The 12,948-nt window shown below is 32.6% G+C and overlaps 1 protein-coding gene across 13 annotated transcripts in view; it reads left to right on the top strand.

Moving 5' to 3' along the window:
* Positions 1-12,948, top strand: part of LOC113513909 (inaD-like protein) — a 332,239-nt gene that overhangs the window by 1,138 nt on the left and 318,153 nt on the right. For all 13 annotated transcript variants that reach the window (XM_052898439.1, XM_052898440.1, XM_052898438.1 and 10 more), the window contains exons 2-3: positions 6,658-6,830; positions 7,956-8,030. In XM_052898439.1, the coding sequence (XP_052754399.1) occupies positions 6,705-6,830; positions 7,956-8,030 (201 nt within the window). In that variant the 5' untranslated portion in view covers positions 6,658-6,704. The remainder of the gene's footprint in view (positions 1-6,657; positions 6,831-7,955; positions 8,031-12,948) is intronic.

Raw genomic sequence — 12,948 nt, 5'->3', positions numbered from 1 at the left:
ACATTTGATAAATTTTACATAATTCTTTTACAAACATATATTAAATAAAGATTTGTAATTTCAATTGTAATTGTAAAGTTCAATCCAAGATTTGAACACGCTATATAAAATTATAAACGCAAAGTGGGATGCTATCGATCTATTAGGCCATGTTCCGTTTAAAACAGAAGGTAATAAGAGAATATTAAAATTATTTCATGTACCTTATTGTAATAACAATGTAACTTTTAATGATCCTCTCTTCCGTATGTGCAGACTGTACAATAATTGTAATGAATTGGACATTTTTGCTTATAATTTAAATTCTTTTCTTAAAATGGCAAAAGAAGTGTCTGAGTTTAATATATAATTGTTCTCATTTTCTATAGTTATTATATATAATGTTGAATCTAGTATAAGCTAACGCTGTGCGTAGCAATTAATGGTATACAATTTTAAAACAATTAATTATAAAATTCATTATATTTAATTTAATGTGAATTGTAATACTGTTGCTGTGCCCAAATAAATAAATAAATAAATAAGTAATATACAATTAATACAGGAAGTAATTAAGATTTCTTAAGTCTACTTAGTAACTAATTAGTGAACTAAAATTACATATAAAAGCAGTTGGTACAGTCAAATAGCTTAAATATGCGAACATTATGAAGGTTAGATAGTTAATGACAATTATTTGTAATGAAGTTATGACTCCATACATAATTGAATCAATTATATTAATTCAAGCAATAAAGTATCTTCATGTTAGGCCTCTAAAAGTGAAGTCAGAGAAAGGTAACTAAAAATATTATGTAAACTATATTTATTTTTTAATATAAGTTACAATAACAATGTAAAATATTCACTGTATTTACATTTTATTTATGTTTTTTGTTTTTATAATGTTTTGATATTAATTGTGATGAGGATGACAGTACCGGGACCCATATAACATGAGCTGTGCTAATATCCCTCATTCTATTATGGAGACAAATAACATATGGTTTGTGTTTAAAATTGAGAGCACTCATGCCAAAGTCTCTGATGGGGGTAGATTAAATTTAGTATACCATGAGTAAGAAACAAGTTTGCACATTCAGTGCTAAGAAAACCATATTTGCTATGGCTCTGAAATTCTAGGACTCGTATCTGAATGCTTGTTTGCTGCTATAGTAATATAAAAAAAAAATATTTACAGGATATAATTTTGTCATAACAAAATTTTTGCCCGCACTTTGGTTGGGATAATTTAAAATTATATATTCTTATCACATTTCTGAAAAAAATATTTGTATCTTTCCACATCTACTCTTACATACATGTACTTATGGAAATTGTATTTTACATCCCAGTTGCATACTTTCGAGAATGACCTTGAACTTTATTACTTTTAATAACCAATTTTGATACTTTTGGTGGACTAACTGTCTTTATGCCAAGTCCCTTATGAGATGAGCAGAGAGGCCATGGTGTCAAGGACCTCCATCTTTACAAAAATTCCTCACTTCATCCACTTTTATAACTTTCATGTATACATGCTAATTCCAGAGATTTTTTTCAAGCAGTTTCTCTGTTCATTACATAGTAGATTAGATCCTTCCATGGTTCCTGCGTGGGGATAAGGAATCATATCATACTTACTTAACCATATATTTTAACATAACATTTATTTTCTTATGTCAACATAATATAGGCATACAAATTCATTGTTTACTCTTTTGTAATGGCATGTGTAAACTTGTTTATTTGTTGATTATGTTATCAGCATTATGCATTTACTATCATTGATGATTACATTAAATAATTAATGGATTATTTACATATGTGAAATGTTCTAGTAAACAGTTATTTCTATCTAAACATTTCAAATAATAATCATAGTTTTTGTTAGATGTACCACTGTAACACACAAAAGTAATGTTTTCTTATCTGTTAATTGGCCTCTAAAAGAAGATTCTCACACAGTTCTACTTTTGTCTATGGTTGTAATATTTTTCTTTTCTTTTTATCATTGTGGTTAGGGAAAATGTGTGTGGTATTTATGCATCACCTCTGAAAGTCAGTTTCATTGTTAGTTCTTTTTTTTTCTTTTATATTTATTTAATCTTAACATTTAAAAATCTCATATTACATTTATTCACATTAATCTCCAAATCAGCTGAGCTGTTTTTTTTTATATAATGTAAACAGTAAAGTCTTTACATTTGTAAGTCTCCAGTTATATTTAATTCATATATCATTATAGCCATATATTTATCCCTTCATTTCAAATATCAACATAGTGTTTGTTGATCTTCCACTGATTTCTAGCAGCCATAATTATTTGAAATTTCATTTATTTATTTTTCTTCTATTTGACCATTAAATATATGTATTTCTTATGGTTTAATAGATTAGGAAAATGTTTATAAAAAAAGGAATGTAAGTATGAATGGGGTTGACGATAAGTTAGAGGAAGAACTAACGATATATGGATGAACTGTGTGAAAGACGATTGCAAATATAGATAAATGGCAGAGAAAAACATGTTCACAGACCCCAAGTGATATGTGAGAAGGGTGGGAAGATGATGAACTTATGAGATGATAAACTTTCAATCAATCAATCAAAACATCTTTATTCATATACATCTGTTACAGACTCTTACGATATGTCATTTTATAGTTATAATAATAACTACATATATGAAATAATATTGATTTAAAAAAGTACAATAATTACAGTTACAATACACTTCACATTAATACTATATTCAAGTCTATGGATTTTTGTCAATGTTTCAAAACCTAAACAATAATATTTTAAACTAGCTTTGTGCTCGCTACTTTGTACACATAGATTTTGGATAAGTAGGAAGGAAAACCAATGAAAGACCACCACTAGGTACTGTATCAAGATGTCACATATACCAATTTTTAAGTTAGGTCTTTAGAAATATAACTTTGAAAACAGCCTCCAATTTGGTACAGTAGTTTTTGTGTGATTCCAGAACAGACAGACAAAAATTCAGATTTTTTGTTTTAGCCATATATTGGTTTTATTAAGATTTGAATTTTTCTTAAATATCTCCCCATGTACAGACATCATTTACTTATTATATTTTACTTTATATTTTTCTTATTATATCTATATTTTATTTATATATTTATATTTTACTTATTATATCATATTTATTATATTTTAGTAAGATTTTTAATAACATTTAACATTTTCAATTACCCACCGTTTCTAAAGATACCTTCAATGACTGGAATTTGTTTTTTTTTATTAATATTATAGATCGTAATGTAATAACTTCCGGTTTAACTTACATGTAATTTATTTGAGAAAGCTTTATATATATGTATGTGATTATGGTATTCTTAGTTAGATTTTTTTTAATACCATTGAGGTGGCAAACAAGCATAATATGGCCCACCTGAGGGTAAGCGGTCAACATAGTCTATGAACACCTGCAATACCAGAGGTATTACGCGCGCGTTGCCGACCCTGAAGAAACCTCTTTACTCCCCTTTTGAAGAACCCCATGCTGTAGTCTCTTGGGAAAATTCCGTATATTACGTGATAAACGGGATGTGATAAACCGGTTAACATTGAGTATGATGAATTGTGTTACAATGGCATGGCGAGGCAAATTTATTTGTGTTGATAAACTTTTTAATTTTGCGCGCAGATTTTCCTTAATTACTCTACAATGTTATGTCACCTAAAATAAAAAAAAAAAAATAAGAAAGAAAACATTATTGAGAAGATTCGAAACATTCGTGTCTTTTTTTTTTAATATCTATGCCCACTACTTCCTCGGCGTGGTATTTATGGTAATCACATTATGACAAATTTTACTCTTTTGATTATCAATTATAATAGATTTATATAGCCTATTTTTTTTATACATTTGAAACACCATATAAGAGAGTTTTAACCGACTTCAAATACAAGGAAGTTTTTATTCAGTTTCATTTTTTTTATTATGTCCGTTACCTCATAACTCTGTCAATTGTAAACCGATTTGAAATTTTTTATTTTTTTTTTTATTTATTTATTTTTTTCTCTGAAAGTATATATCAGATTGGTTCCATAGAAATTTTATCTAAATTGGTTCTGTAGTTTAGATTTTAATCAAATGGTGTGAAATTAAAGTAGTTTTTTTTTTTTTTTAACACAGTCTTAATTATTACATAAAGTTAACCATCGAATTAATAAAAGGAATTAACATGGGTTTGTATCTTTATTGCTTGTGTTCGGCGAAAAAATATCGTATACGAGAAGAAAGATTCGCCAACGAGATCTGACTACCTCTGTATGTATCTGTACATCTAGTGTATGTGGTGTATGTGGTGTATGTATGGATGCAATTTTTTTTTTTTTTTTTATAAAATATGTGAGCGACCTATGTTTATCAGCGGACGATGGATGAGTTAATTATAGTAATGATGATGATAACAAACATCATTGTCGCACAAAGCATTCCCTTTTATAGTACAGACAGACTTGTATTTATTGCATTGTTCTAATATGGTGATGTTTTTGGATAGCTGCCTACGGCTTGGGCTTAGTAAGAGCCTGCGACATTGACCTCTATAACGTGTTTATTATTTTATTACGGACTTAACGGCACGTTTTATTTTAGACCTTGCCTATTGTAACTTAATGCTGAATTTTCAAATTTTTGTCTTTTCATAACCCATTTTTTGATGTTTCGAATACGTGTTCTTTATTGGGGTCCGTTACAGCATTTGTTTAAAAAGAAACATCTTTACCATTTGTAAAGATGTTTCTTTTTAAACAAATTCAGGTACTCAGTTCAATTTACTCCTGTATTAGTCCAAGGCCGGCCTTAACCTACCTGGCATCCCTGTGCAAATATCTGACGATGCCGCCAAACTGAAAAAAAAAACAACGGGATTCTGCGTTCTGAATTCAAAATTGTGTGTATTTCTAAATATTCGTTGTTTGTTTTCTCATCCCATAAGGTATTGTAGATCGAAAACCTGGCTCTTATGTTTTTATTTATTTATAAATATTATATATAAAGTATTATTATATATTATTATTTGTTACACAATAGAAAAATATATAAAAGAACATATAAATTTGAATAAAATTCAAATCAGTTATATGAGCTAATACCCTACTAACTACAATAGCCAATACTTAAATCAGATAACGTTTTTAATGCGTAGTTCGGTAGTTTCTTTTTAAATAAAATGCAATTAGGTGACGTCTACGTGAAAACCAGTTGAATTTAGATCCTTAGCCGCCATCTTATTTTTATTTGTTGTCATTGAATTAAAATATTTTTATAGCTTATTTGGTTAACTATCTCAAGGTCGAAAGTTCGATGCCTTCGTGCTAAAAATGGATTTTTTAATAGATATATGATTGTGGGTAACTTGATTTAATCTAAACATTCATTCAGAATAACCAATTCATAATTACGAATTTTAAATGAAGAACCACAGATCAAGTAATCGCTACGTTATAAGAGTTGGCTAGTGGTCTTATAAACACGAAATATGAAAAATGAAATGTATGTCACACAACCTTTTGATACAACAACACAATGAAATAAATTAATATTCATTGTATTGTACTATTATCTTATATTATGCCTCCATCTAAAATATCAATATTGATTGTTGTCATAAAAGACCTAACTATTTTATAATGTCAAATTTTCAAATTTTGTGATCTACACTAAAATAAATTCCTATGTTTAGTACATTTTAGTAAAGTGACATTTATATTACAAATGTAATTAACTAATTATTCATTAATACTTTTAAGTACTAGTTATCTTCGTAATATATCATTATTTATAAGTAAACTAGGAACACTAATGGATTTTAGTTAATTTTCCAAGTTTATTAAAATTGATAATATAGCTTGGAAATTAGTTCCGTTACTATATGAACGTGTAAATTACTTAATTATACTAATTTTATTGTTAATTCACCAGTTCGAATCTATTGAAAATTGTACTAGAAGTCGCATGTTTTTTCTATTATATCACACTTAATACAAATTAGTTATTTTAATAGACAGTCTGTATTAAATCTATTCAAGATGGCTGATGAAACTATGTTACCTGGGAACTACCGATACAAAAATATATTGGTAGTTCCCAGGTAACAGTTTCATACAAAAACGTATTTGTTCTAACGCACATAGTCCTGATAAGAACACGACTATTTTACCTTTTTTTTTTTGTTAAATTCTTTTGAGAAGAATAGGCAAAAAAATGAAATTCATACGGCCTAGTCAGATGTATATTTTTAGCTTTTAAAAAATATTTTCACTGCAGCAAGTATAGTTAGGTGAGTAATAATTTCTTTTGGTAGTAGGTACCTGCACATTACGCGTAATGTTATCGGGATGGAATATATCAATGAAATAACAGGCACAACACTATAGTCCTCATAAAAAAATAAATAATAATTGTAAATAAATATTTATTGTGTGTTATAACTATTTAAGAATACCGGTTTTGCTTACGTATTAACTTCGAGTTTGCTGCATTATTGCTGTCGTAAACAGCCGAGCTCATAAATAAGAACTCCAAATCGAGTCCGAACTTGGTTCGTGATGGTTAACCCCGAAGTTAATATGTGAATAAAGCAGATTTATATACTCATACTTACCAACGGTTATTATTTAATATGTATTTGTCAACAGCTGCTTGTAAATAGAGGCTGTAAATATAAAAAAAATAGCTGATAATCATGAGTTTGGGTGCGCGCGCCACCAAGGGTGGTGCGAAAGCCGGCGGCGGGAAGGAGGGCAAGCACGCACAGGACAAGGGCAAGGGCACAGAGAAGCCACAGCCGAAGGAGAAGATCAAACCACAGGTACTAGTGGCGCCAAACGCAGACATCTTTTTCTTTTTTTATAAATCATCAGCTCGAAAATCTAATTGAAATATTTGAATTTAAACATGTGTTTAACAATTCCACGTTCTAAGTTTAAAATGTAGACTATGTTAAAAAAACTTTTTATATCTAGCTATCCTAGAGTTTATTTTATTGCAACTTTGAATTGCAAACAAACTGACGGCCCACCTGGTGGAGAGTAGTCGCCGTCGCTTATAGACATGAACAGTACTATGGCCATAATAGAGTATACTGTATCCTTCATGCGTTGTCGTTCTCGAGGAGTAAGATGTTATGCCTCTGTACTCTGTAATTTCATTGCCATACCGCAGTCTTCAAAGCGAAATAGTCGTGGAAACAATTGCTTTATGACAAACACGAATGGACAAAGGTTTCCAAGTATTCGATTTTTGTACAGTCTTCCTCGAGTATTTATGAAACATCGTATTTTCTATCTGACTCGCTTTAATTCTGCGGATCAATTTAAAAGTGAAGCAGTTGTGTTTGCATGGCTGTGTTTCGGTTTGAAGGGTGGGATATGGCGTGAATTTATTGGGTACAGAGGAATAACACCCGAGTCCTCAGGAATGGCAACGCATGGAGGGTATCATGAGCGAAACAGTATACTCTGTTATGTCCATGGTACTGCTCACGTCTATAGGCGATGGTTATCACTTTCCAACAGGCCGTCAGCTTGTTTGCCATTCTAAGTTGTATAAAAAAAAAATCTATGCCACAATACAGATTAACAGAGATGTATTATGGCGCAGTAAGAGCTTGGTCACCGTTCCTCATTTTTTTTATGGGTGATGATAAAATGTTTACCCTGCCTGCGCTATCGGTATACGCTGGCAGGGTGCCAGTGACGGGTGACAGGTGACGATGAAGGCAAGTCAGTTGGGCCATAGTGATCAATTGAGCAAGAATTCCACTCTGGTTTCTAGGGGGAACCGCGTGAAGGTCGACCTGATAGAGTGTATTGCTAGCAATGGGGTTGTTAAATCTCATTATTAATATCCCCCCCCCCCCCTATCACCGTTCCTCATGAGGCGTGACGAGGAGCAGTGAGCAATGTGATAACAGTAAAATTGTGTTGTGTTGCAGGCCACAACAGAACAACTTCGTATGGCTAATATGATCGATCGTAAAAGCGAAGATGCCACAGACGTCCGCAGAATGGTAAGTCATTGCATAGCTAAATACAGTGATTCTCAACCTTTTTTTTTTGTTGCGGCACAAATTTAACAATTTCAAAATTTGGCGGCACACAAAGAAAAAGATAAAAATTATCTACTTACTACAACACACTGCATAAATAGTTTATGATAAAAAAATTTAAAATTTGCAAAATTTTGCGGCACATTTTTAAAATTTGGCGCCACACTAAAGTGCCGCGGCACAGTGGTTGAGAATCACTGGCTAAATACATAGATAGGTATATAATTTATTTGCATTACTTACAGCACATAAATAATGACAGACATATATAGACATGCACAGTAAAAAAAAAAGATAAAAAAATGTATATACAAAAAAAAAATACATAAAAGTAGTAAAATTTTTTTTCTTTTCCTGCGTGTGTCATAGTAACACTAAATGGTCACAACTCAGTGTATTGTTTTGCCCTGAAAAGAGCAAAAAAGAAGGAACAATTTTTTCTTTCCTGCATGTGTCATAGTAGCATAAAATGGTCACAAAACAGTGTATTGTTTTGCCCTCAAAAGAGCAAAAAAGAAGTAACAATTTTTCCTTTCCTGCGTGTGTTATTGTAGCACAAAATGGTCACAAAACAGTGTATTGTTTTGCCCTCAAAAGAGCAAAACCCTGATATGTATTATCATTTCACTTAAGGACTTTAAACCATAAACCGTATCATAAAACGTCCTAAACGAACACAAAATAATTTAGTCCTATTTCTATTTACCCCTAACACAATACCAGAGGGAGACTTTGTACAAAAGTCGTTTGCTTGGGTACCACTGTCCCATTCGTGTTTCAACCGTGAAGCAGTTGTGTTTGCATAGCTGAGTTTCGGTTTGAAGGGTTCGGAGTCCTCAGGAATGGCAACGCATGAAGGGTATCATGGGCGAAACAGTATAGTCTGTTATGTCCACGGTACTGCTCATGTCTATAGGCGACGGTTACCACTTTCCATCAGGTGGGCCGTCAGCTTGTTCGCCATTCTAAGTTGTATAAAAAAAAACGTACCCATTATTCACAGTTTCTATTAGATATTCAAAAGTAGATTGGAAGACATCCCTTTTAATGGAATAACACCGCCATTGTACTCATTCTTCTCTTAACAACTCCGTATCCTATTTTCTATAGTCTTAACTCTGTGTTCATAAAAACTAAAACCTTTCCACAAACATACTTTGTTTTGTCACTTTCATTCAAACTGTAAACTTTAGTGTAAAAGAAAGAGACAAAACAGTTCAATAACTAAAATAGTTTTACGAGAGGTTTAATGTTTTTTTTTTTTTATGAATAAAGGGGTAGCTTTACTGTACAATAAAGTTACAAATAAAAATGCGGGAAGCCGCAAGTCGTAGATTATTATATGCCCATTCGATACAGACTTCGCACGGGTACAATAAACTGTTTTTATTTTTTGATGGGTGAAAACGGTATGGTAACCCCGCCTGCGCTAACGGGATACGCTGGCGGAGCACCAGTGAAGGGTGATAGATGAGAATGAAAACAGACCAGTTAGCCCATCATGATGAATTCATCAGGAATTAACCATGATAGTTTCCAGGGGGGACCGCGAGGAGGTCGACCTGGTTGGGTATATTGCTAGCAATGGGATTTTCAGTCTCCATTACTAACAATCCCTTCCCCCCAATAAACTATGTTTAATTAGGATGTATTATATCTAACAAAAATATTAGAATAACAATGAACCGGTATAGGGGGAAAGGGATTGTTAGTAATGGGGTCTAACAGCTCCATTATTAGCAATGTACCCTATCATGTCGACCTCCACGCGGTTCCCCCTGGAAACCATCATGGTTAATTCTCGTGGAATTCTTCATGATGATCTGCTTCTTAATTGACCTGCTTTCATTTCCACCTGTTATCTGTCACTGGTGCCCCGCCAGCTTATACCGATAGCGCGGCGGGGCTACCATTCCATTTTCACCCTTTAAAAAAAATTAACCGACCACAAACGTTTTTTAGAACAAGTAAAGAAATAGACGCAGATGGTAGCATTCTTCTATCGTACTAATATTATAAATGTGTAAAGATGTTTGAATGTTTGTCACTCAATTACGCTTAAACGATTTTTTTTAATGGGTGGTAATGAGGTGGTAACCTCATCTGCGCTATCGGTATACGTTGGCGAGGCACCAATGAAGGATGATAGATGAAAATGAAAACAGGCCAGTTAGTCCATTAAGATAAATTCGTTAGGAATTATCCACGATAGCTTCCAAGAGGGGCCGCGTGGAGGTCGGCCTGTTAAGGTATATTGCTAACAATGGGATAGTATCTATTATTGGCAATCCGTTCATCCTTACTGTTTAACGGATTTAAAGGAAGTTTGTTACACGTGTACGTTGAAGTTTGATATCTAACTTAATACATAGGATAGTAATGCATGCGGGCAAAACCACGGGAAATTGCTAGTGTTATTTAAATGTTTTCATTTAGTGCATAGGTAGTGAAAGCAGCATCATACTCTGACCAGTGGTTTTTGCGTGTATTAAATAGATTTATCATTAATGTTCTACCCCTTTTAGACATAGCGTGACTATACGAAATGACCGATGCCTTGGCGTGCCGGATGTTATAAAAAAAAAAAAAACTGTATCGAGACACTGGCTGTATGTAGTAACGTAGACAGTTGCAGATTTACATTCCAAAATACAAGCTATTGAAATATTTATCTGTCTGTGTGCACAATACGCAAAACCTTTTTAAGGACTTGGATGAAATAAAGAAATATTTTTAGTCAACTAAACTTAGATTTAAGCATTTTCGAATAGTAACATTTTTCATTACCGCCCATTCGGAGTGCATTTTCAGTTCAGAAGAATGGACAAGAAACTCAGCTGTTGTTTTTTTCAAAAAGTTAAAATTTGTTGTCATGATGACTCGGTCCCTATGGATATAATTATATCAGTTTAATTACAAGGAAAATATCATTTTTTTATAACATAAAACATATACATTTACACTCACATGCATATGTGAATATTATTTATATAGAAAAAATCTCTCTTTACAATTCCTTCCTTAAAATATATACTCCAACTTTTTTCATCATTTTTCATTATTATATCTTTTTCTTTTTTTTTTTTTTTTATACAACTTAGAATGGCAAACAAGCTGACGGCCCACCTGATGGAAAGTGATATCCGTCGCCTATACACATGAGCAGTATCATGGACATAACAGAGTGTACTGTTTCGCCCATGATACCCCCCATGCGTTGCCATTCCTGAGTACTCGGATATTATCCTTTCAACACATCTTTTTCCTGCTGGGCCTCGTCATTTTGTTGTTCCAAACAATAATCATTATTCATGTCAGCCATTAATGTCCACTGCTGAATGTAGACCATCCTCATAATAGGGGGAGGGGGGTTGCCAATTGCCACACTTGGCACTCAAGTTGTCAATCGCAGTTCGGCTTTGATAATGTTTTAAGAGGAACGCTGCAGCTAGAGAATACGGTCCCGACTGGTTTTTTTAATCCCGGGATTTCGGGATTACTGAAAGGTAATACCGGGATCCCGGGATCAATTTAGGAATACAGTAGCAATAAAAATTCAGTAAATTATCTTCAATTATTCTATTTTTATTTTGGTAATAGGTAATAGTTTCATTTTAAGGCTATATTTAACAAAATTATGCTTCTAATTTCGTTGAAGACTAATATTTGTACTTTACAAATTGTAATACATACTTACTAAAAATTAAATTTTGAGAAAATCAACTTTGTTAGACTCACTTAGAAAAACCTAGACAAATAATTAACAATACGTGTTTTGTTTTATTCTAGATAAATCAGTAATCACGTTTTATATTTAAAATAGACTAATTATGTATTGCGAAAATAAAATCTTAAAAATAATAAAGCGTCCAATATTCATCTCCAAGCCTGCTTCTGAGTTTGTTGGACATATATGCAGAAGCTGAGAAGCGCGTTCAGGCTCAATTAAAGTTAGAGGAATTGTCAATAAAGGCTTGTTCCAGATTGAAGCCTCAAATAAAACTTGCCTCGAGTATATTCATTTCCTTCTTAATAATTTTAAAAATGTCGTTACCCTGTTTTTTGACTAAGTAATGACTCCACACAGACAAAACATCTCCATCTTTTTTGAGTCTAATATAAAAACTTTCTTTAGACAGCGACATTTTAGTAGCCTAAAACAGAAAGAAAAATAAGACCCCCAATAACAAAAAGGATTCAAGAAAAGAATTGAAATAAGATTAGGCTGTAAGGATTTTAGGTCCCTACCCTACGCCTTTCACTATGAAATAAATTTAATAAGAACAACATAACCTAGAAAATGAAAATTTGTTGTTTTTAATATGTTTTTATTACTCCTTATTCACTCATAATACAACATTGTTTCGCTAATTAACACCATAATAATATAGTTTAATATTACTTACATATACACAACGTCGTGAAGACGAGCTTTTGTACACATTTACACACAACGCCGTCGTAGACTAATTCAATCGATCAACTGTTTATCCAAGATGACCAATAAATACCAAATAGACATTAAATGCGTTTCGTATCATGCAAAAACACTTAATATATTAATTCGTAAAAATTTTTGTTAATCCCGAAAATCCCGGGATTTGTTACATAAAATCCCGAGATTTTCGGGACCGAAATTTCGACCGGGATCCCGGGATCCCGGTTTTGGAATCCCGGGATCGAATCCTCTAGCTGCAGCCTATCCTTCGACCATTAAATTGTTTTAGTCACCTCCTATAATACTCACGGGAAGCGAAGGGTTTTTTTAATGGGTGATAATGGTTTGGTAACCCCGTCTGCGCTATCGGTATACGCTGGCGGGGCACCAGTGTTAGATGACTAATGAGCATGAAAGCAGGTCAGTTAGCCCATCTTGACG

Source organism: Galleria mellonella, unplaced genomic scaffold (assembly GCF_026898425.1).
Source record: "Galleria mellonella isolate WM207_F2 unplaced genomic scaffold, CSIRO_AGI_GalMel_v1 utg425, whole genome shotgun sequence".
Taxonomy (NCBI): domain Eukaryota; kingdom Metazoa; phylum Arthropoda; class Insecta; order Lepidoptera; family Pyralidae; genus Galleria; species Galleria mellonella.
This window is presented reverse-complemented; position numbering and strand designations above follow the sequence as displayed.